Raw genomic sequence first — 27,415 nt, 5'->3', positions numbered from 1 at the left:
AGGTGCTTTGGGGAAACCCTTTGAGAAGTCTGGAGTCATAAATAATTGGCATCCTTGCAGGGCCCTGCGATAAACCTTTCTCTGCTCCACACTCTGATGTTTTGGTATTGTTTGGCTTCACTGTGCATCAGGCACCCTTGAGTTAGGTTAACAGTAGTGGTAACTTCTAGAGATTTTAAGCAGGGAGTGGCATGATTTTTTTTTGTCTTTTAAAGGCTGCACCCAGGGCATATGGAAGTTCCCAGGCTAGGCCAGCCTATACCACAGCCACAGCAATATGGGATTCAAGCCGCATCTGTGACCTATGCCACAGCTCACGGCAACACCAGATCCTCAAACCTACTGAGCAAAGCCAGGGATCGAACCTGCATCCTCATGGGAGCTAGTCAGATTCGTTTCCACTGAGCCAAGACAGGAACTCCCTGAAGTGGCATAATTTTGACAATGTTGCAGAGATTTCTCTCAGGTCTTAGTGTGGAGTGTGGATTCAAATGCTGCAGGCAATATAACCATTTAGGAGGTTAATGGAATAGTGATAATAATAGTGCACATGAAATTTCAATCACTATGAAACCTAGAACAATGTCTTAATTCAAAACTCTATTGCACACCTATTGAGTTGTAGTCTCTGGTGTGAGCTAGTATTCAAGGCTGAGTAAGACATTAAATAATGATATTCAGTAAAATGTTTTAAAATTGTTGATTGAAGGGATTTGAAGTAATTAGTCACTAGCCTTTCCATTATCCAATTGCTAGTTATTCTCGTTTAATGTGGTACTCCTAATGTCACTATTTAAATATACATCTGCTTTTGCTTGCCACAGGTTTAGCAAGGTTCCAATAGATTCTGCCAAGCATGACAACAGCAACATGCCAAGCATGACAACCAACAATAACACAATCTCCAACTGGAGAAACTTAAAAATACATATATATATATATATATATATATATATATGCTTAATTACCTCCTGGACATCTCAATTAAAAATATACAAAAAAAATCCTGGAGGATAAACTATATTAAAATTGAAACATACAGTATTTTAACTTTCTGTACTTAAGACTGAACTTGAAAATGAGATATGACTATACTCACAGAAAGAAAATCCCTTGCTACGTAAAAAAAAAAAAAAAGAGCAAGAGGGAGTTCCCTGATGGCTCAGCCGGGTTAAGAATTCAGCATTATCACTGGCCAGGGTCACTGCATGATCCCTGGCTGGAGAACTTCAGCTTGTGGTGGTCATAGCCAAAACCAAACAAACAAAATAACAAAAAACAGGAGTTTGCATCGTAGTTCAGTGGTTAATGAACCTGACTAGTATCCATGAGGATGTGGGTTCAATCCCTGGCCTCACTCAGTGGGTTAAGGATCCGGCATTGCCATGAGCTGTGGTGTAGGCTGCAGATGTGGGCTGGATCCTATGTTGCTGTGGCTGTGGCCTAGTCCAGCAGCTACAGCTCCAATTCAGCCCCTAGCCTGGGAACTTCCATGTGCCGTGGGTGTGGCACTAAAAATACAAAGAAAAAAAAGATAAGGAAACTGTGATGACTTAATTGTCAGTCTGGAAACCTCCATATGCCTTGGGTGTGGCCCTAAAAAGACAAACAAACAAAAATACCCCAAAACAACAAAATGATAATAATGAAACCTTTAAAAAAATAAAAAAGAATAGTTCTTTTAATGTTAGTATGTTATTAAAGATGCAGCTCTAAATTTAGAATAATTTTTATTTATAAACCATTTAATACTTAAAAGTTTTCAAACCATTTTCACATACGTTATCACTGTTAAATGTTATAACCTTTAAGATTATCATTATTCCTATTTTACAGATGAAAACATGGAGTCTCCAAAAGATTATTCATTCAAAGTCACAGTCAGGAATTTGCTGAATCAGTACTGTAATTCAGATTTCCTCACTATATATTCTATGTTATTTCTGCTCTGTCACAGGGAAATGAATAATTGTTTATTCATCTTTTCATTCATTCATTCTTCACATGTATTCTTAGTGTCTATTAATAAAAATGGACTGGTTTTGGTTGCTGGGAGATTTATGGAGGTAATAAATCAGTCCTGCTGCTCTTGAGAGGTAGAGATTCAGTAATAACTTTGAACGAGGTGGAAAATCATGCCTAATAAGAGTAATAGAAAGAATTATGTAAGGTCATCATCAGGTAAGTATTTCTGGCTGAGGAATCATGGAAACCTCTATAGGGAAGGTGGTATTTTAGCTGAATCTTAATGAGTGGCTAGCACTTGGGCCAAGTGAATTCCAAGGAGTGGAAACAGTATGTGCAAAAGAAGGAAGAAAGTCAAGTATAGCACATCTTGAGAAACAATGAATCATTCTTTTTTCTGGAGAAGAGGATCTGAAGATAGAGAAAGATAAGGTTAAATTTTTTTTTTGAAGGCTAGAGTAAGGTGGTTACAAATTTAATAGCAGCAGGAATGGGGTGGTGAAAATAGCAAGGGTTTTGTTGAAGTCACACGAGTTTAGGTTCTCATACAGGTTCTGCTGTTTAGAAGCATGTGACCACCACCAACTTATATAATTTCTCTAAAACACTTATCCATAAAATGAGGATATTTGTTAAATATTTGATAAATGTCTTCCAAAATAATAAAAATATTTTACCTTCAAGGTGGATGTGAAGAGCAAATGACAGTGTATTTCAAAAACAACTAACACAAGACGGTTCTCAGTACAAAATCACTTTCTTTCCATCTTCTATAGCAGTCAGTGGTAACTAGGGACGGTGTTTGCTGAGGATGGTGATATAGTGAGACTCAAGTTTGAAAAAGGCAAATGCACTGGCTGAATTAGAAGAAGGAGGAAGTAAAGGAGTAGAGACAAAGTCCTTTTTGCAGTAAAGCACAAAGGGCAATGAATGTCTCAATGAAATAACAGTCCTGTGGATATTTAATATCTAGAATGAGAAAAGAACACTGCAACACACTCTTATTATTTCAAAGTAAAACACAGAAAAGATAATACAAAAATTAATTCCATAATATTGCTATAGGAAGAAGTCTGAATGAAACTAAACTTTGAAATAAATTAAGTTTGGGGAGTTCCTGTCATGGCTCAGTGGTAACAAACCCAACTAGTATCCATGAGGATGAGGATTCGATCCCTGGCCACAATTAGTGGCTTAAGGATCCTGGGTTGCCATGAGCTGCAGTGTAGGTCAGAGGCAGCTCAGATCCCAGTGTTGCTGTGGCTGTGATGTAGGCTGGCACCTGTAGCTCCAATTCAACCCTAACCTGGGAAGGTCCATATGCCATACCTGCGGTCCTAAAAAGCAAACAAACAAATAAATAGTTTTCATACTGAGCTCCTATTACAAGCAGGGGCTCCAAAGGTTTTTGGTCCTCCCTTCTTTGATCTCTGAGAGAGGTCAAATGGATGAAACAAAATGATCTGAACTCCCGGTACCTGGATAAATTTCCACCTTTCAGGGTACCTATTAAAGTAACTCAACAGAGTTTCCTGAATAAGGATTCACTTCAAAGGATGTCTTTTTAAAAAGACTCATTTAAAAGAAGGGACTTTGATCAACAGAGTGTGCTAATAGCTTACTTGAGCATGACTCTACAGACAGAAAAATCCATATGGTCAAATAAGAAGAGGCAGGTATTTGTTGAATGGTATTGCCTATTGTACCATTCTTTTTGAAATGGATATGTGAGGTTTTAAAGCTATCCTCTCCATTTTTTTAAATTACTTGATGAATTTTATTACATTTACGGTTGTACAACAATCATCACAGCCAAATTTTATAGCATGTCCAGCCCAAACTCTCACATTTGTTGTTATATTCATTTTCCAAAGCCAAAGTTAGGGCATGGAAAAAACTTTCTTCTAAACTTCTAACCATAAACATTTTCTTAAATGTTTAAGTATTAACTAAATATTTATGAATAAAATAAATAAACGCTTTAGTAACTGATATTTATTGTGTAGTCTTGGAATGTAGAACACTACTTAAATCTAGGCCTCGGATAAAAGAAGTGGATGGAAAAGGAAGTATACACAACCCTTGATGTTTACAATCTAAGTAGAGGAGAATGTGTGTATGTACCACATCCCTATGAAACAGAATAATCAAACCCTATTCTCTTTTGCTTCCTTGACTCTTTCTCCCATGAAAGTGGCTGAAAAGAATGCAATTACTTTTTCAGAGTTTTCAAAACCAGGGTCATAGTTAATTGATAATTTCATATCTAAAAACAGTATTTTGTAAACTCCTGGGAGACACATTCCTTTGCTTCTATAGCCCACTGCAGTCCATAGAAGAGGCCTACACAGATCTTGTCTTCCTGGACCAAATACCCAGACCTCCTGACTGAGTATCTGATTGTACACAGTGTGACTGCGGCAGTGGGCCACCGACAGGCAGGAGGCCCAGCTCAATCAATCTCCAGAAAGAAGGTATAATTAAAACTTGACACAACATTTCCTAACAGATCATCCGGAAAAACTCCCCTCATGCTTTTCAGCCCATTTTATTTGTCTTTGCCATAAATGCAGTCTTTCCAGTATGTCTGCTTTCACTCTGATTTTAGTCTCTATGCATCTCTGTACAGTCTCTGTTCTGATTAAATCATTCTTCTAAGTCCCTCTTTCCAAGAAGGCTTCTGTTATTGAAAGTCTGTCATTAGCAAAATCCTCTATGACCTCATCTGCTTCCTGGACATTCTTTCCACCTTCTTGCTCTAACTGACTGCTAGCTATCCTTTCAATTTAGAGTTGATCTTCTACTCATACCTCAGTTATCAGAGAGTCTGAAGGAGGGATGAGTATCTGCCAAGTTCCTCACTGGCACTTCTACACACTTTGGCTCCTATCTCTTTTTAAGGCTCAACTTTTTTGAAAAGGCAGGCATCAGACTAGAGACTCGTTATGTTTCTTGTTAGAATTCTTTATCCAACTCTAGGCCCTGGCTTTCCACCCATCGGTCATAGATGATCCCAGCAACTGGCTCACTGTACTCTTTACATGATTTTTCTCACTATTCTTAATAATTTAAATATCCGCACAAGTGATCCATCCAACTCCCTGCCCGTCTAATACCTTGTCTTTCTCACTTCCAAAGATGTTTTCCTCTATCTCACCTTAGCACCCATTCGCCTAACACTTCTAAAAACTGCACTACTTAATATAAATTTTGATCCCAAGCATGCATTTCTCTAACTACAATTATCTGTCTTTTCAGCTTTCCAAGTTTACTGCAGAGTCCTCACTTCAACCCTAGACAGTCAATCCATTCACCCTGGCACTTTTTTAAACAACACAAAACCCCTTACAGTCTTCCTCTTTCCCTTGCCAAGTTTAGAATCCATGAGATCCCACTCTATTCATTTGGCAAAGCTCCAAAACTAGTTAAATCCACCTCTTCAACAGCGCTTCTTTTGCACACAACAACCTGAATATGGTGTGAGAAAAACAAACAAGCAACGACTGGCCTCTATTTAAATTCATGAGCACAAATCTTGAAAGGGCTCTCATTGCTGCCCAGTATTTTCACAGCATCTCCCTACTCAATTTACTTTCTCACTCTCCTAGAATATTTTGTCTTTAAACCTTAAGATCCTCATTCTCATCTAATGACCTCATTTATTATTTCACTTAGAAAGTAGGATAATTCAGAAGAGAACTACTTCATATTCTCCAAAACCAAATCTTTCAACCTTTTAAATTCTGTATATCCATACCTTCCCTTCTTTCATGTTAAAATGAATGAACTGCTAAAGAACAGTTAAGGCAATCTGTAAGAAGAACAAGTAAAAGGACTTCATTCCAACTACCAATATTTATTATAAAGCTATAGTAGTAAAAAAAATGTAGGATTAATACAAAAATGGACAAAGAGACTAATAGCACAGAACAGAGTCCAGAAACAGACCCAAACAAGTATATTTATCTGATTCATGAAAAAGATGACTCTGTAGTAAGATGGAGAAAGTATGATATTTTTAATAGTGTGGGTCAAATGGATTTGGAAAAAATATTCTTGAGCCCTGACTAATGCCATATTAGAAATTAATTTCATAAGAAGCTGTAGATGTAAATATAAAAATAAAACTATAAAACTTAATAAGGACCATTGTTATGATCTTGACTTAGTCAAAAATCTCTTAAATAGGACATAAAGAAAAAGATTATAAATAAGACTACAATGAAATTAAAACACTCCGTTCACCAGAAAACATTACTTAGAGTGAAAAAGCAAGCCACAGAACTGGAATACAATACAAATAGATTATTAAAATAACTACCACAAATCAATAAGGAAAAGCAATCACCTAATGGAAAAAAAGGCAAAAAATTGGATATGAGATACATGAAAAGGATGCTCAATGTCTCTAGTCACTAAGGAAACACAAATCAAACCATATTGGTATACCAGTATGTAACAACCAGAATGACTGAAATGAAAAAGTGTCAAATGTTGGCAAAGATGTGAAGCAAACAGAACTCTCCATACATTGCTAATTAGCGTGTACTGAATAGTGGTAGAACCACTCTGAGTAACTGTTGAGCATTATCTACAAAGACTGGACATACATATCCTGGTGACCCAGTAGTCCAATTTCTTATAGATAGTTGAGATGTGTATACCTATATTCACAAAAAATATATATGTATGCAGGTTTGTTTACGGCCAGCATTATTAATAATAGTCCAACACTAGAAACAATCCATTTGCCATTCAACAGAATGGATGAATAAATTATAGTATATTTATATAAAAGAATACTATTCAGTAATGAGAATAAATGAGTTACATCTACAGGCAACAACGCAGATAAATTTTACAAGCACAATTTTTTTTTGTCTTTTGTCTTTTGTTGTTGTTGTTGCTATTTCTTGGGCTGCTCCCTCCGCATATGGAGGTTCCCAGGCTAGGGGTTGAATCGGAGCCGCAGCCACGGGCCTACGCCAGAGCCACAGCAACGCGGGATCCGAGCCGCATCTGCAACCTACACCACAGCTCACGGCAACGCCGGATCTTTAACCCACTGAGCAAGGGCAGGGACCGAACCCGCAACCTCATGGTTCCTAGTCGGATTCGTTAACCACTGCGCCACGACGGGAACTCCTACAAGCACAATTTTAAGAGAAAGAAGCCAGACATGAAATAGTACCTTCACTGTAATTCCATTTGTATTAAGTTCAAAAACAGGCAAAATTAATGTAACCTATTAGAAATTGGGAGTATGATTACCCCTGGTGAGAGGCAGGGGTTGTTCGTAAAAGGAAATTAATTTATCGAATATCCTATTACAAATATGTATTATTTAAGTCATCTTTGCATTCATTAAAAATGATCATCATGGTATTTCAGGTGGGAAAAATGAATAACAAAACAGTAAAAACACAAAATTACTGCGAAAGATAGAAATTCAACTCAGATTGCCAATCTTTCCTACTCTAAATTTGGCATAAAATGTCCAAATTTTGCAAAATTTATAATACTCTTTCTGATATCTTTCTATATGTATTTATTTGAAAAGCTGCTTTAAAAAGGTGAGAAAATTACTTTGAAATGAAGCAAAAGTAGGAACTTTCCCAATCAACCTTTGTATCACCCATCTAACTCTGAACACCTACAATTGTTGTTTCTCAAAGTCCAGTGTATAGAACCTCTGCATTACTACCTCTCTTGGAATCTATGGCCATTCCCATTTAAAATGGGTACAACAGTAACTACCTCATAGAATTAAGATTAAATGAGATAAAAATGCATTGTCTCAGCACAAAAAACTACTCAATTGATGCTAGCATTTAATACTAGCACTCTTAATTTATTTTAGTACCATTATTAGAATAACCTGACATGCTTGTTAGATTACTCTTAATTTCTGGTCTCAACCCCAGACCACTAAAGCTGTATCACTAGTTGAGCCTGGAAGGCTAGTTCTAGGCCTAATAGCTACTAGCCTTTTGGTTGATTTTTTTGCACACTCAAATTTAAGTGATCCTAAAATTTAAGAATCACTGTCCAGAGATTAGGGCTGGCTTACTTGTTCCTCATAGTTCCAATGCAGGGATCTGTACACAATGAATGTTTACTGACAGGCTGACTTATACTCAATACTGCCAGACTGATATGATGTAAATTATTAAACAATCTAGGATTTATTATAGATTTGTACAGTATAAGGGAACATATTTCTACATTCTGACTCCAGCAAAATTATAAAGGAAGCGTTGTTTTGTTAATTGTATCAAAAGTAGCTCTAGCTTCAATCACTTAAACTATTTCAATGTAAGTGCGAAGATATTTGAATCATATTCCACATAACCTATTCTTTACCTAAATAAAATTCAATCCATTTATATTTTTCATTATTTATTTAACTTTAGAGGGTCCAGAAAGCATAGATATATACCTATGGAGAGGACAAATGACCATATTTTCTGGGCTCACATTATGAACATGAGGCCCAGAACTAGGCTTCCATAACCACTTTCTTTCTTACATCGTGTTTATTTAAGGAAAGTTCCAACAATTTCTTTAAAAGGAGGACTGAAAGTGCAAATGTCTTCAACTGTTTAATTCAAATAGAAATTTAAGTCAAATCACAGTAGTTATTTGAACTTTCTGTTTATAAGACAATTACACAACTGGTTACACTGAACAGAAAAATTTAATAGGAGAGTAAATTTTCTCATGAGATGTTTGCGTTGAAAAAACAAGAATCAACTTTTAACAACAGAGAAAAATGCGGATTTATTTCCACCTTCATGTCTGCTTCATGCCATGAAGTAAATATAAAGATTAAAAGATATCACCTAGATATTTTATCATTGCAAGATAGCTTTTAGGAATTAGATATTCTTATTTGGTGAAAAGCCTTAAACACATGCTCTATTGTGAAAGATAAATTCATAAAAGTTAGTTATATATTTTTCAGTTCCTCTTAGCTATCTGAATAAATCTAAATTCTATAAATTTAGTTGAAGAGGAAAACTTTATGACACATTTATTTCATAAATCAGATAGAAGAGTGTCTGGGATGAGACATGAAAAACTTGACCTCCAGGCCACCAGATGGACTTATTTTCCAGCCAACTTTATAAATATCAAATGTCCTTGACTTGATGATACCACAGGTAACCTTTAAAATGATTTTGAAGTACAGTGAGACTTCTTTTCTCTCTCTCTTAAGAGAGGAAAGGACTGGCTTTTTTCTTTTCTGGCAATGATGCTAAATTCTGACAGTGGAAATCATGTAGTAAGCAAAAGCCTCTTCAGGACAGAGATTCCTACAAAGTAGTCTTTATTTTTCCAATGGATACTGGCTACTCTTATAGGATCCAATTCCAAGAACAACTTCAATGAAGCAAGGGTTCCCTGAACTGAAATCACAAGACTCATACACTGAAACCACTAAGGCTTTTCTTCTACCTCTATGCAGTGGTAGCTGTACCACTGGGTCTCCTAATTTATCTCCATTCCACAGGCTGAATTTGGATGTTCAAATCAGGTATAGTAATCTATATTGACAGGAGAAAGTAAAAATATGGAAATGAGTGAACACTCTTAAGTAGAAAATTTAGCTGTCTAGCAAAGCAATGTTAATATTAAAAACACTTTAAGTATGCAAATAATCTGACTTTTCTTAATCAGAAAATTCCCAGGTGTATGAGGAGCAGGAAACTTCAGATGAAGTTTGACTCATGTTGAGCATTTACTACTGCATTTTCTCCCATTTTGAGAACTGCTTTGGTAATTACATATTGTCATCCTTAGTGATGCTGTAAGAGAAAATTATCAAAGAACCAAACAGAATCACGAGTACACTGGTCAGATTTTACACTGCATTCCATATATTTCTTTGGCCCCTCTTTTTTTCTGTGATGACTTGTGGCTTTGATTATTAAGCCCTAGATTTCAGAATAAACCAAGAGTCCAGAAAAAAAACTTGGTCTGTTTTTCTTATCAATGATAGTGTCTGAATTCCACTGTGATATCTGAAACAAAATCTGAGCATGCTCAAAAGCCAAAACAGATTTAGAAAAGGAGAACACTTCTGAAGATCTCCGGTTGGTAGGCGGAAGTGTCTAAGTTCTTATTTTATTTTAAAACCCTGAAGGCACTTCATAGCAGACTCAGAGTAAGGAAAATGAGATTAAACTAGTGACAAGCCTTTCAAGATCATTAACAGGACATTCATTTTAATACCCACAGGAACTAAATACATTTTATCCATCCACTCATTCACTCATTCATTCATTTAGTTCCCCGTATTTTCTGCTACTTGACTTAATTAAATGCTTAAGATATTTCCAAGGAATAAATATATAAAGCATTACTTACTTTCCAGTAATAAACTGACTCCTAGACGGTGTGCAAATAGGCTGGACATAGTAGTTCTCCAGTTTAACTCCTTCGGCTGCAAGCTTGTCAAGAGTGGGAGTCTTTATCTCTGATCCGTGGTAACCCACATCTCTAAATCCCTGATCATCCGCTAGGATGAAAATGAGATGGGGCTGGGAGCTGGCAGTTACGCTGGGCTCTGGTCTCTCTCCAGTTTGAGCTCGCAAAAGCCCGTCTTCTTCTTCCTCCAAGCCCTGGCCCCAGGACAGGTAACCATATGTGAGGAGGCCAAGGACCCAGAAACCTGCCAGAGCCCCCATGGCTAGCATCTTTCCTGGCCAGACCCAGGCCTGTGGAGGAGGTGGCGGTGGCCGCTGAGGTGGAGGCCCCGCAAAACCCCTGGAGGCCATTCACTCGGGTCTCAGCTGAGACTCCAGGGCAGAACAACGCACCTCGGACCGCCGCTGGCGCACACATGCACGCAGATCCAACAGGCGGTGGAGGGTCTCCCCACCTAGAAAGAAGTCCTGCACTCCTCTCAGCTGTCAACACGTCCAGCAATTTTGATATTTCTACAAGTGACGGCTTATGAGTTGGGACGTGGGGAAAACAAGGAGTCGTTTTTCTCCATCAAATTTCACTTTTTTCCTCTTCTTTGCTCCCCAAAGTAGCTTCCACACCGAAAGTTTAATGCCTCTCCCAAAAGTTTTCAGGACAAAAAAAAAAAAAAAAAAGTAAGGAACTGACAATCACCTAGGGCAGGAACTTTTCATGGACAGAACTTTTTGTCCTTGACGTTGAGAAAGAGGTTCCTCAGGGCGCGGGCACCAACCGCTGAGGGGTCAACAGTCAGTCCAGCAGTCCTCTCACCTGGAAAGTACTGGGAAGCTGAAATTCCATGCTTTGCTCTTACTCGGGCAGATAAACTGCATGCAATGAACTGGCATCCCAATCACTTTCTTCACTTCTCCAGGGCTCTCTTTTTCTCTCTCGGTCCTCTCCGAGGAATTGCCAACCTCCCCGACAGACATTCACGAGGCAGCGAAGTGAAGAAGGGAAGAAAAAAAAAAAAAAAAAGGCCCACTTTACTAATTTTCCTCCATCTCCGACCACCCCTTCCCGGCAGGAACTTCGGGCAGCTGTTTCTTCTTTCCGCAGCTGGAGCTCATGGAATCGAAGTGGGTCCCTGACCCGGTGCCCACTCCAGGCTAACCAAGCCCACTTGGTCTCGGCAAGGTTTGTGCACCCGGCAGAGGCGCTGCAAGCTGCGTGCGTTTTGTCAGCGAACTTACTTCGTTTTGGCACTCGGAGTGGAGTTCTTTGCTGCCTCCACCCTCATTTCTCTCCAGTAAATCACGGAATGGTACTTTCAGCTTTAGCTCCCCCAGGAAGAGGGGGAGGGGTAAAGCCGGTTTAGAGTTTTGATCTTTCCTTTTTCCTTACTGGAAGGAGGATGAAGGAAGGAGAGGGGGCTCTGCGGGAGACAGAGAGAGGGAGAGAGACAGAGAGCTGCGTGCCACTTGAGCCCTGCAGGATCCAAGAGAATCCGTCTGGGCTACCGCTTCCCCAGGTCTCGTGAACTGCCCTCCATCATCGGAGAGGCGGGAGACACCGCGGCGGGAATGGCGAAGAGCAAAGTGAGCGCTTTTCCTCGTGGGTCTGCAAATCAAGAGCCCTCTCTACCACCCCATATGCTGTGCATACAAACTTTTTCTAGCTTCCAGAGGGAGTGGGAGAGGGAGAGCAGGAGAAACTGCGTAGCACACTCTCCTTGCTTCCTCGTCTGGTTTCCCTTTACTAGCAACCCCCCACCCCCTAATTTTTCCTACTTTTTATCCCCCTTTTTTTTTTTTAACAGTCGCGACTACTAGTTGTTAAGTTGAATTTCCTTTCCCTATTCAGTCTTTACAGTCCGACTTCCTCATTAGCGTCTCCCGCAGTGTAAAGGGACTGAAGCCGCCTCCCCCTTCATACATCTCCCCAAACTTACACACAGCCCGTCTCAAAACTGGAACGTGGGGAGGAAGCGGAGTTAAACACTTCACACTCAGGAATCACGAAGCCGTCTGCACTCCTGCAGCAAAGAAACCACCATTTCCCCTTTAGAAATTCAGGGAACTTTGCCGCCACCTCCCCCCCAACTCCCCGCCATTTTTAAAATAACTTGTCCCGATTGTGATCGTGAAGATATGCCTGCTTTTACTAAAATCATGTTTTTAAAGCCCTGCTCAAATTCAGGAGTGGATTTTATAGTATCTGTAGGGGAGGCAATCAATGCCAAGAGTCACTGAGACATGCTCCCCTCTCCCCTCAACTTATTCAACCTAGTTATTGATTACCTATTACGTGCTGGCAAGTAAAATGTCAGATTCTCCCAGCTACCTAGGTACAAATCCAGGTTTCACTTAGCCATGTTTTATCTTTATCTACTTGTTTGTTTTGGTGAAGTATAGGTGGTTTATGATGTTATATTCTAATCTGTCGCTCAAGTTCCTGTTAAGTTTCCAGGCAAAACATTTCTAAAATGGAAATTTAACATCTTTGAAACATGCAGTGTGTTCCATATAGTTAATTTTGCTGACATGGGTAGCCTTCTACTAGTCTGTTCTATTCGCTGAGGCCATTCTGGTGAGTCTGTGGAGAGATGGGCAATTTTAGAAGGCCTGCTCCGAAATGTGAGTTAAATCACCAAATACATAATGAGTGAACTTACTACTGGGAGATTGAAAGCACTGTGAGGTAAAGCTCCTGACTCTGTAGGCCAGGTGCTTGAGTAGGAAAGATACAAATAAACATTCAGATCAATCCAGCTGCTTTTAGTTGGGGAGTGTCAATGACATAAAGTGTCCATGTTGTTAGGCAAGAGAGAGGGCCATTTTCAGTTCAGATTTCAAGCAAGAGTTAAAAAAAAAAAAAGATGTTAACATTTACAGAATACTGACCATACGCTAACCATAGTACACTATATACTAGTAATCGTATACTCCCATATACATGTACACACACATATAGGCTTTAAGTATTTATATAGTGTTTTATACACTTTACCTCCTTTCCTTCTCCACCAACCGTATAAGGTTTTCTTCCATTTAACAAATATTTGAAAAGTTGGGTCAATGCTAGAATTTGGGAACAAATTGGTAAATTAAGTCGGGCATAGCCTCCTCTCCAGTGAAACTTAAATTGTTGTGGGGCAGAAATAGACTGATCAACTAATCATCCCCAAACGCCACTAACTACTATTCTGTACTATTCTGAATAAATATTCAGACAAGTATTCAAAAGGGAAGGAACAAAATTCAAAGAAATTTTAAAACTAAGAAAGCTGACACTGAATATGGTTAGTGGTAAGGTGCTACAGGGAAGTGACCGTTAAACTGAGAGAGAGGTTATTTTGTGTGTTGTCCCCTTTGTGCAGGAAATTTAGACTCAGAAATCTATCTGACTATAAAACCAATGTTTTTCAAAAGATAATTCTTCTCACAAGTGGCTTTAAGATATTTTCCAGCCACACACAGCACAGAAAGAACACAGCTGTCAGAGTTAGAGAATTCTAATCTCCACACAAGGCATGCAGACTCTCAGGATGGAAGGCAGAACTCAGCCCTAAAAAAGTCATTTCTGGAATAAACAGAACTAATGCTACGTGAGACTAAGAACTGGTACAATTAGTAGTAAGAGCCAAGAAGCAAGAATGGTCATGTCACGGTAGACCAAATGAGATGTGACTGAAAGGGGAAAATCCATCAGCTGGGTGCTCTACCCATGGTAGGAAACAGGTAAGGGTTATTCCCACATTCATAAGGAGAATGAAATCAGAGGCTGTTGAATGCCCTATACTTGACTGTACCTACACTGATATTTTAAGTGCATAAACTTAGCATTTCTAATGATAGGATTGTGTTTGTTGCACTCTAAGCAACAGTTTTAACATCCTCATGAAACCCCAAGTTAAAGACCCTCTATTAATTAATAGTTCTCTCCTGAGCGGGCATTTTGATGTCCAGGCATCAGCTTCCCTTGTGGAATCACATCTTAGGTTTATTTTGGCTTGGATGTGGTTACACTGCAAATGTATTCCTCTAGTTACATAGAAAAATTAAAGGTACTCTTTGATTCAGTTAAAAAATGAGAAAAGTAGAATTCCTTGTAGATGAAAATTAGTGTGGACTGATTATTCAAGTGAAGATTAATCAGGAGGTGGGACTGAAGCTATGCTTTAAAGTATGCTGGGAATTTGGAAAGGAGAAGTTAAATGTTTCAGGTAAGAGAGAAGACCAACTGGCTGAGACACTTCTAGACTTGGAGAGCTTGGGAAATAATGTTGGAAAGTTCAAGTGACACCAGATATTGAAGGGCTTTCGAAAGGTATGAAGGGGTAAGACTTGATTCCAGGGCATTAGGAATGATGAGGTCTTTTAAGCAGGAAATAACATGATAAAATATTCTATTAAATCTTACTAAGTTTATTTCTGGGATTTACAGAGATAGAGGTTACAGGTAAATTGCTTTGGTCCATAAAAGTGAAGAGTTGTAGTTTTACCCCAAGAGTACTGAGTCTATTAAAATTTGTTTTACAGCAAGACATGATGAAAAGTATAGGAAAAGAAATCCCAGGACATTTTTAGGGAGAGATATAAGGAAGTAAAGACTACAGTCACACAACTGATTCACTGTATAAAATTTCTCAATATATTCCTTAGGATAAAGAACTATGCTATGGCTCTGCCATCTGATGGTAGATGAGCATTCATGCAAAATTTAGAAAGAAGTAATCTATCAACTAAGAGAAGCACAGGGACAAAGGAATAAGGGACTCAGGACAGGACCTACTTTGACTGGATAATTTTAAAAAGAAAAGAAAAAGTAGGGTAAATTGGCAGGATGGTCACTACCAGACAGGGGAGATCAGAATAACACACCATAGTGTGACCTGGGGCTCTTCAAGGGAGAGACCAAGGATGGTGGATGGCCTAGAGTTGAGGATGGAATGAAGAAGTGGATATGAGAAGACTATCAATAAATACAGAAGCTAAGAAAATCACAAATAAGCAATAAAATGAGTAGCTGCGCAGTATTTCTTTAAAATAGTTACATTAATCCTCACCATAAAGTGACATTCTCTAAATCTATCCCGCTCCCCCAACAGTATGCATGGACAGAATTGTCCTAGCTTTCAAACTGCATTTTTGTTTTTTGCCTAGTAGGATAGCATGCCTGGTATATCTTTTTGTTCTGTAGGTATTTATTTTCAATTAAACATATTCTACTCAGATGATTAAAAGATACAGCTAATTTTTAAATGTGGTTTAAAAATGTGAAAATGGTCAATCTGGGAATTTATAGACAATTGAAAGATTTTAAATCCTAACTGCTGCTTGTTTAGGTTTAAAAGTAAATAATATTCTTAAAAATGAAGGAATGTTAATTATGCAGGTAAGTGCTATTATTGTACAACTGAGTAGGAAGCAAGAGGACGACATCAAAGAGAATAGGATATCAAATAGTGAAGAGCCAAAGAACCAGCACACCAGGAAGTGGGAGAAGTCAATAGAGTCAAGAGTGAAGAAGACAGTGAGGTAACACAGTAGGTGTTAAGTTCTTTGGGATGAGTTTTCTGCAAATAGCACACTAAAGCTTCTGTGTTTACCAACATTGACAAAGACAGAGCTCTAAAGTTTTGAAGTATTGATGAACAAAGTAGGTTTGAAAAGAAAACAAGGTTTTAGTCCAAAATCTATAAAGAAAAATCTGGTAATTGTCAAATAACATAAATGTTAGAATAAACTAGATATGTGTAGAGACTTTACAAAGAAAAGTATATATTTATATTGGAAGATGAAAAAATTTGAATAAATGGTTTTGAATAAACTTTCTTCAAAATGAAGGACCAAATATTGCAAAGATAATTAAAAACATGTACTTTGGAGCAATTCTGCCCACTTGCTAGCTAATAACTTACTTAACCTCTCTTCACCTCACTTTTCTCATTTGTAAAATGGGGATAATGATGGTACCTACCTGAGAGTATTGCATATTCCTTAACTGTGGCCAAACAATGTTGCTTAACAAATGGCTAAAAGCAACAATAATTGAGTCTTGGATATCTAAGCACCATCTCTGCTCCAAGTGTTTGTTTCCTCCTGGCAGTGTCTGAAGCACAAGAGAGCAAGCTCAGCCAAGCAAGCACTTATCAACCCTCAGCTTATCTCCTTACACATCTCTGACCAATGCAAATCTTACGTTGAAGCCCAGAGTCAAGGGGTAGGAAATACACCCTTCCCAGGATTAGTCCATGACAAAGTTGTAGATGCAGGAAGAGTTAAAGAGAAAAGGCCAAAATTAAATCCACCAAAGTTGTTTTGAGAATTGAATGAGTTAATATTTGAAAAGCACACAGAAGGACGCTCGGTTCACTGTAAGAACTATTAATGTTTAACTTGCTATTGTTATGATAATTATTCCTAAATTATAAATTATTCTTAAATTTAATGTCATTCAATCAAAACCTCAATCTGATGATAATTCAGAACTCCACATAAGGTAATCTCAAAAAGAAGAGTAACAGGAATGCCTCAGCCTTACCAGATAGTAGAATGTATTGTTGTACAATGATAATTATTGTTTTGTTTTGTTGTGGGCCATGGTCTTGGCATGTGGAAGTTCCTGAGCCAAGGATTGAACCTGTGCTACAGCAGTGCCCACGCTACAGCAGTGACCCAAGCTGCTGCAGTGACACCACCCGATCATTAATCCAGTGAGCCACCAGGGAATTTTGTACAATGATAATTAAGTGCTGATCAATGAAAGGAAGGAGAGGCCAAAAATCTATCTGATGCTATAGGAAAATAATATATGAAAATAAAATTTCAAAAAAAGAGAAAGGGTAAGCACAAAGTAATGAACATAATATGTGGATAATTATGTAACTATGTTAAAAAATTAACACACACCAAGAGAAAAATGTAACAATTGAAGCTGGAGAGCTTAACAAAAATTTAAATGAAAGAAACTCCATCAGAAAATTTAATTGACTATATGTCAGGTATATGGGGAAAACTACTCTATTTTCAAGTTTTTGTTTTTGTTTTTGTTTTTTAGTTTTTAAATGATAGAGAAATTTCAGTGGTAAATGATTAATTATGAAACAGTTTTAACAGACTATTAAATCAGAAGTTTTAATAGAAGTGCCAAGATTCAAGCTGTGATTTTCCAAAGAAGTATGCCAGAACAAGATACCAGTTTTCAAAGGAGATTATTAAAAACCAGTTCAACAACTCTTAATATTCTTACCTATGCCAAGGTAATAAAGGGTCAGTGTGTGGAGAATGGAAAGGATTTATTAAGACATATTTTCAAAGGTTGTTGGTGTACCCTGAGAACAGTTAAACCTTCCTTACATAGGTCTGAAGTGGGAGACACTGACTCTGAGGTTCTATGGTTTGGTGTCTGGCTGTCGCTTGAGAAAGTGTCAGGGCCAGCTGCCAAGGAACCAGAAGAAGAAGGGGATTTACAGGGGCTGGCCAGCTCTCCCAGAGTTTGTTGGGACAAAGGATGCTTAAATGTTCCCTGGGAACCAGATGTGGGTCACATGTGAAAGGAAGCAGGCTTGGAATTGTCTCAGGTCCTGTTCAGGAAGGTCTCCATAAAGAGAATCACAGGTAGCTGTCCATTCTGAGGGGATGACTTTTTAGAATTTGCCTAGATTTGTCTGTTCCCATGTCAAGGGAATTGTAGATAAGACATTGTGGGAAGCCCATACAAAAAAAGTTACTTCTGAACACCTACCAGGCCTAGGTGCCTTATAGGGGTCATTCAAGAACTTACTTGACAACTTTACCTGTTCTGTCTCCCTCCCCAGTGATCCTAGAGGAGTAGATGTTAACAAGCTGGGAAAGAGGAGTGAAAATACCAGGCAGAGAATAGGGAACTAAAGAAATACTCTAGGTTTCCAGGCTGAAGTAGTACTGATCTGGAGAAGGGACAAAAGATTTGCTTTAAAAGAAGTTAAGAATTTTCCAATTATATATGATTGGGCAAGCTAATTCTGAATTGAGATCAAGTTCTGTGACATAGAGTGACAATCAGACTATTTGCTATTTGGGAATGATTCTGGAAGTCTGAGGGCAAGAGACATTAGGCCCACAGAGTTTTATTTATTTATTTATTTAATTTTTTATTTTTTTTTTAGGCCTACAGAATTTAAAGGGATATTGAGAAATAAAACAAAGTTGTAAGAATCTGCTGATTGTGCTTGTTCAATGTAACAGATATAAAATTTTAACTGTATGAACGTTAATAACAAAACTAATCCTTAAAAGGAAAATAATTTGGTAAAATATTTCTAGTACTATAGCAAGAAAAGAGATCATATAAAGAGCCTCATTTGAATTGGTAAGAAAAATATCCTGGCCACAAATGATAACTACATAAAGAATTTGGATGAATAATTAATGCAAATAGCAATTAATTAAAAGTAAAAATATCTTATTTGTAATGGAAGGAATATAAAGTAAAACAAAGTATTATACATTTTTATACCTGATAGATAAAAAGAATATAAAATATAATATTAGTAAGATTGGTGTTAAATTGGTACTCTGCTTACAGCATTGGTTTGATATATCTTTTAAAAAAGTGTGACAGAAAAAAACAGTATGATAATACACATCACAATATCATATCACAAAACATACAAATATCTTAACATATTAGCTCAGTAATAGCATTCTTTGGATCAAAAGATAGTTGATACTTATCCTAAGAAAATGATACAGAATAAAAAAAGGTATATTGATGAAAATGGTCATGGGAGTACTATTTATAATTGAAGGAGTGAAGACAATTTCATAGGACACAGAAAGAAAGGAGGCCTCAGAGTTCTGAATCAGAAGTCAAATTCTGAATCATGGTCAAGTTCTTCCTTCTCTTTGTGATTTATGGCAATTTTTCTGAGCCTCAGTGACCTCAAATAAAAATAAAGAATGAGAAGAAGTCTAGCCCTAAAATTTATATCCTTTGTTTCATGTTTATATTCCTTTTAACCTTAATAAAGGTGCAAGATTTCTAGGCCTTAAGCCTAATGGACAACAGCTAAATTGATGAAGTCAGAAAAATTTCAAAAGAGAAACCAAAGGGAAGAATTTATGTCTCTTCAAAGAGAAATACACCATCTTCTCACAGTGAAATTACACGTAGGTATTCACTGTAGGTTCACATATCTTGTTTTGTTAAAAAAAATCCTCAAATTTTGTAAATGTGTTAACTTCTTTCCTTTTGAAAAATAAAAGGATATTCGAAGATGAGATCCAAGTTCTAGTTCTGCTGAACGCCTTGGTGCAAGCTCTTTGAGTTTCAATTTTCTCAGCTGTCAAGAAAGAAAACAGTACTTTCCCTATTTACTTTTACAGTGTGGCTCTAAGCACCAAATTGAGATCATAAACATGAAAGTGTTTTGAAACTATCAAGCACCATATACCTGTAGGTCCTTCATCTCCCCCTGGTTTCCTTAACTTTTCTGACTTCAGAAAACCCTTTGCCTCTGGGAACTCCTAAGCAAATGAATGACTCAGTGTCCATCTGAAAAGAGTGGGTGGAAATATAAACCTGAGCCAGTGGTTGTGGAATAGTCTAGTTCACTTTCCACATAAAAATAAGAGTTATGGTACTAAGAAGTCTACAACTAGCCAAGATCAACCTGTAGTGAACAATCATTACATGGCTATGGCTTTCCAGCATAAGGTAAACATTCTGGCTGGGCCCACCCCTAACATTACAGAGCTGTCAAAATTGAAAATGGAGGCCTATGTACAATATATCTAAATATTTAATAATTATTCCAAGCTAATAAACTGTTAAATAAAATAGGTTCTACCCTCTTATCTACAATGAATTCCTCTGGTTGGCTTTGGTTTGAAATTTCTGACTTCGTCAGTTTAGCTGGTATCTGACCTCTTTTCTGCTCTAGAAATCCTGTATTCTCATTTGTAGGAATAGTAAAGGAATATACATGGGAAACAAAGATATCATTTGAGAGCTGGAATGTATATGTACCTTCAAAATGATCTGGAAGCCTATCAGGATTAGAATTTCTGGATTTGCCAGAGTTCCTGGCTGTTAGTTGGTGGTTCAGCGAGGGTCCCGAGCTCACGCACAGGCCTTTCTCTTTCTGTCCCTGCTCCTGTACCAGAAGGCCTTTAGATACTTAGGGTGTGGACACTCCAGCCTATATGAACAAATTCTCCAATATCCCTCTAACACAACCCTGTCTTGTTCTCCCCTTGATCCAAAGAGCACATGATAGTTGTGTGGCCCACTCTCAGGAGAACAGACCCACAGAAGGGAACTTTATATGGAATTTTGGCGTTCCAGATATTCCAAATGTGATCTTAAAGAGGGGTGGACTCTGGGTGGGCTTCCTGCCCTCTGGGAAGGAAAACTGGAATAGGGCCAGAGAGTAGGTCCTTTACAGGGTGGGATCTGGGCAGAAGCCCCTCTTGCCCAGGTGTTCAGTACTGTTTCAGGCTTTTTGATTTATCAACTTCTTTAATTGCCTAATTTCCTTCTTACCTCCACTTTAACCACTCTTAGGCTCAGCTTCACTTTGGGCCTCCTAAGCCTTCAAAATGGGAAGTCTTTGCTCATGCCCTACTTTTCTACTTTCACTCCTACAAAATATATTTTTATTTGCTTTCAGTGGTCCTTTCCTTTCTTAATGTGTATAGGTAGGCCCCTCTATTTATTCCTTCACTCAGCTCACATCCTCTCAATCAATTTCAAAGACTTGCTTGCATCTTTACATATTTGTGTTTTCCTTCCTCCTGCCTTGCCATTTGTTCAACTGTCCCCTATCAAAGGTCTAACGCTGGTCAGCCATTGGAGAGACGTACAACAGGGCATAAGCAGGCATGGTCCATGTTTCCATGGAGACTGCAGTTTACTGGGAGAACTGATAATGGGTAATTAGTTACAATTGTGATCAGTGCTATGAAGGTGATATGTATACATAATTCTATGAGAAGCTAAAACAGAGGTCATAACATAGATGGGAGTAATCACATCCCAAGCTTAGGTAAACAGCTCTATTTATTTTATTTACTTTGGCTTCTGTGCTGCCGAGTATTGCTTGATTTCATGCTAATCAGAATCAGCAGTCTTTCTTGCTGTTCAGTTACCCTCTTAATAATTTTGAATTTTCTCTCCCATAGCTTTTGATCAAATGTAATCAATGTAAAGTAGGCTGTAATATAACTGTCATCTACATGTGGTAATCTCATGCTGGAAGGATACAGCCAAATTTAACAGGAAATATGACAGAAATAGGCTTCCCCTTCATATTGGAGCCTAGATACACTCAGCTTCTGTCTATGCCTTCATAAAATATCTCCTAAGAAACATTATATCTAATTGCCTTGATTCACTTCTTACTGCTTGACCTTTTATTAGTATTCACATTCAGGGAAAAGAGAAAAGCAGTTAACTTCACTAGCAAATGCAACCTGTCTAGCTACTGAAAAGATAATAATAAATTCAAAATAATGAACTAGCATTCTGATTTTTTTGATTATTGTCTTCTAGTTTAGGTTCATGTAAATTACACACATATTGCTAATCTGCTCCTGCTTGGAAAACAATACAATAGAGCTGCAGTTTCTGAACCTAGAATGCTGAGAATGTATCCTGAATCCCTGTTACTATGAATGACGGCATAAAACTAAAAGCTGTTACCTTTTAGGCTTACCTGTGAAATCAACTGTATCAACTATGGGTGTGGAGAGAGAAGAAGAGGGCTGAAAGAAGACTCCTAGGGTTTCTAAGTGTTATGATCTGAATGTTTGTATCACCCCAAAATACATTTGTTGAAATCCTAATCTCTCAAAGATGATATTAGAAGGTGGGGCTTTGGGAAGGTGTTTAAGTCCTGAGGATGGACTCTACATGGGGATTAGTGCCTTAAAAGAGGCTCCAGAGAGATCCCTATGTGCACCATAGCAAGAAAACACTGGGTAGGAGCCAGAAAGAGGACCTCCAACAGAACACAACTATGCTGGCACGTAGATCTTGGACTCCCAGCCTCTGGAACTGTGAGAAATAAATTTATGTTGCTCATAAGTCACCCAGTCTGTTATTTTATTACAGCAGCCCAAATGGACTAAGATACTAAGTAATGAAAAGTTGATGCCCACTGCTGTTCTACATGTAATTTAAAACATCAAGATCATATATCATTATAAGGAAATCTAACTTAGTACTGATTTTTCTATAACCACTTTAATGCCTTTCTGAAAGTTCAAATATTAAAAATTGCATTTTTCCCCAATATTTGTGATGTCTTAACTTTTTCTTTCCCCACAAGGCTCAGCCTCCTGTGAAAACTGGGCATAAATTCTTCCCATCTCTATATTCTGCCCTTTGCAAAGCTCCTCCTTTCAAGAGAAGGAATCAATTTTCCTCTTCTTGAATCTGGGCTTGACTGTGTGACTTGCTTTTGTCCACTGGGACCCAAGCACATTTGATGTAAACAGAGGCTTAAAAAGTGCTTGTTCTCAGGGATTTGCCTTTTATTTTTCTGTTTTTCAGAACCTTGAGATCCCAGTGGGTAGAAACTAGAACTAGTAGCCTCCTGGGGGATGGGAAACTGCATGAAGTGGAGATAAGATATCCCTTGTTCCAGAGATGAAGCCCACTAGAATGAACTAGTTATGAATGAAGCCATCCAAATTCATCAGCCCCAGCTGAGTTACCTTCTGACCCCAGAGATCTTTCAAGTAGACAAAGACCAGAAGAACTGCCCAGCTTACTCAAAGAATCATGAGCAAATAAAATGCCTATTATTTTAAGCTACTTAGTTTGTGTAACAGTCACCCTGCCATGGTTTTTTTGGCTCGGCCTATACCCAGGCCAGGATACAAGGCTTGTCAACAAAGGGTTAGGATGAACAGATGCTCTTCCTAAAAGAGAAGTATCCTGAAGTGAAAGTGGAAAGATCAACGAGAGGACTGATTCAGGGAACCAAAGTGAAGCAAAAATGAGTTGAACGCTTTTTAGAAAGAAATGCAAAACTAGAGGGAAAAACAAGTCATATGGGAATAAAAATTATGAAACTAAATACATGGTAAAAACTGTTTATTCTGACCTTAATTTTTGTCATATAATAAAAAGGCCTTTTTGAAAGAAATCTCAATATAAAGAATTTCAACATATTTCTGGCACATATCAGGAAATATCTGTGGAAAAGAAGTAAATTCAATGGATTTTTTTCCATTAGAATATTTTAAGATTGATAATAGCATACTCTTGAGTGCTATAAACTTAAAAAAATTATTTGATGTCAGATTTTCTTTCGGTGGGGGGGGGGTCACAAACATAATCCCATCCTTGTAATGTCTTTGAGTAGGAATTACTACCATAGAGGCTTTTTGCCCCAGAGAACATTAACTGAGCATGGAGAATGAGATGATTTTGTGAAAGCATTGTGTACAGTACCTGGCAGGATGTGAAATGCTCACTGCAACTCTAACACTCATTGAATAACTTACTGGTGCTGGGCCTTTTTTTTGTGCTGTGTATTAACATAGCTAATTCTTGCATCAGCCTTATGAATGTGTAGCATCTTTACCTCTATTTTATAATTAAGGAAACAGAGAGAAGTTAGATAACTAGTTACATAGCTAATATATTGGAACAGAGATTTGAGTCCATTTAGTCTTGCTCTCAAGCCACTTGTCTAAAACTAACAATTTTGGTTAGCACTTTTTTATTCCAGGAATTTCACTAAAGTTATTCCAGTAAGATCAAGTTCTTTTAACGCTCATGATTTCCTCTGAGGTAGTGTTTCCATCTGCATTTTAAAGCAGGTGCTCAAAATGTGCTAGTCTGGTGTCCCTCCTTTCTCTTTTTCTCCCCCCGCCCCCCCTTTCCATTTCTTCCCTCTCTGCTCCTGGCTCTGCAGTGACTGGAGGAAGGCCTGTCACCTAGTGCACCCAACCTTTCTCTGCATACTCTTACCTGAGCTGCCTGGTGCTATTCTTTCTTCTGCTTTATTAGTCAGCTGTTGAACCCTGGTAGTGTGTTTTTCAGTTCAGTTCTTGTATCCCTTAGTTCTGTGACTTCTGTTTGGTACTTTCTTTCATTTTGTATCTCTTTTCTTAAGGTCTCACAGTTCATCCATTTTTCTCCAAGTTCAGGAAGCATCTTTATGACCATTACATTGAATTCTATCAGGTAAATTGCTTATCTCCATTTCAATAAGGTTTTATTCTGAAGTTTTTACCTTGTTCCTTCATTTGGAACACATTCCTCTGTTTCCTCATTTTACTAGACTCTGGTTTGTTTCCATATATTAGATGAAACAGCTACTTTTCCTAGTTTTGAAAGGAGTGGCCTCGGGTGTAGAAGATGAACTTGTCTTTTAACCTTGGCCTAGCTCTTGGCTTCTATGGAAACTTTGTGATTGTGTGAGCAGCCTATTTTATTTTTAATAGCTCCCAGTTGCTGAGGGTGTGCCAGGATCCATCAGTTTCCCAAAGGGAAGAATCTCAGTTAGCACCTAGCTGGAGACTGACTGGAAGCCAGACTCTCAGGCAGCAGCTTTTAAAATATGCAAGTATGTATATAATACTATGGAACCACAATCCTAAATCCTGCTGGCCTCCAGGACAGAGGATCTGGAGATGCCCCTTGGGCAACAGGTGCAAGCATCAGGGCTCCAGATCAGTGTATAAACTCCTGTCTGGGAGGTTTCAGCCAGCTGGCACTGAAGTAGAGTAAAAGCACAAACTGAGAGTCCCTTCACAGTCTCCAGATGTGGGGCAAAACTAAAGCTGGCTTCTTAGGCTCCAGGACAAGCAAATAGGCCTCTTTCACAGAAAGGGTAGAGATGCATCTAAGTCTGTGGTCTGTGCAGGGCCCTGAGGGGTTGTAGCCTGGCACGAACTGTCTCTCTGATTGTTACCAGCGGTCCCCTGGAATCAGGACTGCAACTCCCACTGGCCACCTGAGCAGCCCTCCTGGGCAGCAGCCGCAAAACCTGGGGCACCAGACACATAAGAGGTTCCCTCCCTGAGATCCTGAGGCTCTGGAGCAGGTAGAGGGAAACCATGAAGACAGCGTCCACTGTCTGAGCTCTCACGGAAGGTGGAGAGTAGTACTCAAATGTGAGTAGAATTAGGAGCCTGCCCCTCTGGCTGCAGCTAAAAGACAGCTGATAGGCCTCTTTCATAGAAAAACTGTTGCCTCTTGCTGGGCCCTGAGAGGGTAGCGGTTTAAGAACTCCTTCTCCCTTGGTTACAGTCCTGTGGGACCCAGGAGCACAAACCCAGTCGGTCATCAGACGTGGCCCCTGCTAACAGCTGTAAAAACCCAGGCACCAGTCAAGGGTGTAAAATCCTTGAAGGAGATGCTGGCGAGTGGGGTGAAGCAGAGCGGGAGCACAGTGATGGTGGCTGCCAGCCTGTTTCCTGAAGCCCCTCTGCAGCTTCTAGAAGCATTGCCAACCAGAGGCCTGCCCCTCAGGACAAAGCTCCGGGACAAGAAAACAGGCCCATTCCTCAGAAAAGCTGCAGGTTTGCTTCATTCTGGGGTCCGTGCAGCACCCTGGGGATGGTAGCTGCTGCTGACAGTTGTTTATCTGATTGCATAAGTTGCATAAGTTCCTGGACGCAAGGCCCTCTGGTCTCCAGAGACAGGTGATTAAGAGCTGTCCCTTAAACTGCAGCTGCAAAAACTGGGGCTCCAGACGTGTGCACAATACCTCCCGCACCTACTGGCGCTGTGGAGAGCCACAGAGGAAGAGTGAAGATGGCGCCCACCCACGGGGGAAAAGGGGCGCCTGGCTTCTTGGCCCGGGGGGTGGGGGGAGGGAGGCGAGAAGAGACCAAAAAGGGCGCCTACCATCATCTCTGTCCCCAAGAGAGTGTCCTGAAAGGCTCCCTTTCCTCTGGCAGAGGCTTTAAGATTAGCGACTGAATCTTCTTCATCCACTGTCTTGGTGCTTTTGAAACTGCAGCTTCTGCGCTGGATCCTGGGGTGAGAGAGTCGGTTTGTGAGCCCTTTAGGAAGAGTTTCTCATTCCCTTACACATCCCTTGAGTCTCTGGATGTGACCCCGTGGGTTTTCAAAGATGTTTTCGGGGCTCACCTCTCAGGTGCAGGCCTTTAACAGTTGGGGTGCCCAACGTGGGGTGTGAACCCTTAGCTCCGCCGCGAGAAGCTCCGGTTTTGAATTCCTTCCGGATTGCCTGTCGCAGGCGTGGTTCTCGCGAGATCCCGTCTCAGGCGCTCCCGCAGACCGCCAGGTGGACTTGCGCTCATTTCCTGAGGTGAAGGAGCTCGTAGCTTGTTTCCAAGTCATTTTCAGAGGGAACTGTACCATTTGTAGCTGCACATTCGGGGAGTCCGGAGGAGGACGGGTGCAGTCGTAGACTGTCTCTAGCCTGGCACCGTCCTGTGGGTGTTGGCCTGGGCCTGAGGCTTCGTGCTGCTGCTCATCCCTTTAGGGTCCTGGACAGGTTCAGCCAGGCCCAGCTGAGGTGTATTTTTGTAACACCAGAAGGTCCCGCCCAGACCCATCCACCCTGGAAACAGCTGGTAACTATTACTTTGTATTTGCTTCATAGACACAAGTAAAGGGAGGCTTTGAGTTAGTTGATTTTTCAAGGTCACATAGCAAATCCGTGACTAAAAGGCAAGGCAAGGCCGATCCCCTCTCTTGCCTCTGCCTTCATACTTTCCTTTTTCATGACATCATGGTGATTCTTACTGTTTCTTTTTTTAAAATAAGTGTCTTCCTTCTTATTTATAAATTAAGTGCTAGAAGATTTCAATTTAGAAAAAGTTAAAAACATTGCCCTCAGTAAAAATATTGCTAATGAAGTCCTTACACTCAGTTATTCAAAAGGAATTTGATTTTCAGAAAATAAGTAGACTTGGCAATGGATATGCTTTTATATTATGATGGAATATAACACTTAGCCTCTACTCCACTCTCTTAGGAAGCTTTTGATTTTAAGTTGCTGGGTCAACTGTAGCAATAATACAGTCTTTTGGCAGCACTAAAACAAATGCAGCTGTTTTGCATTACT

The 27,415-nt window shown here is 39.2% G+C and overlaps 1 protein-coding gene across 3 annotated transcripts in view; it reads right to left on the bottom strand.

Moving 5' to 3' along the window:
* Nucleotides 1-26,706, bottom strand: part of ARSJ (arylsulfatase family member J) — a 96,594-nt gene extending 69,888 nt beyond the window's left edge. The window contains exons 1-3 of one of the 3 annotated variants that reach the window (XM_047799114.1): nt 26,473-26,706; nt 26,227-26,356; nt 10,336-12,409 (exon numbers count right to left, since the gene is read on the bottom strand). In XM_047799114.1, coding sequence (XP_047655070.1) covers nt 10,336-10,745 — 410 coding nt within the window. In that variant the 5' untranslated portion in view covers nt 10,746-12,409; nt 26,227-26,356; nt 26,473-26,706. Of the gene's footprint in view, nt 1-10,335; nt 12,478-26,226; nt 26,357-26,472 lie in introns of those variants that run through there. The other 2 variants (XM_047799116.1, XM_047799115.1) reach the window with 2 other exon arrangements.
* Between the last annotated feature and the right edge of the window lie 709 nt (nt 26,707-27,415).

This window comes from Phacochoerus africanus, chromosome 10 (assembly GCF_016906955.1).
Source record: "Phacochoerus africanus isolate WHEZ1 chromosome 10, ROS_Pafr_v1, whole genome shotgun sequence".
NCBI lineage: Eukaryota > Metazoa > Chordata > Mammalia > Artiodactyla > Suidae > Phacochoerus > Phacochoerus africanus.
Note: the sequence above shows the minus strand (reverse complement) of the source record. Positions and strands in the feature narration are given on the sequence as shown.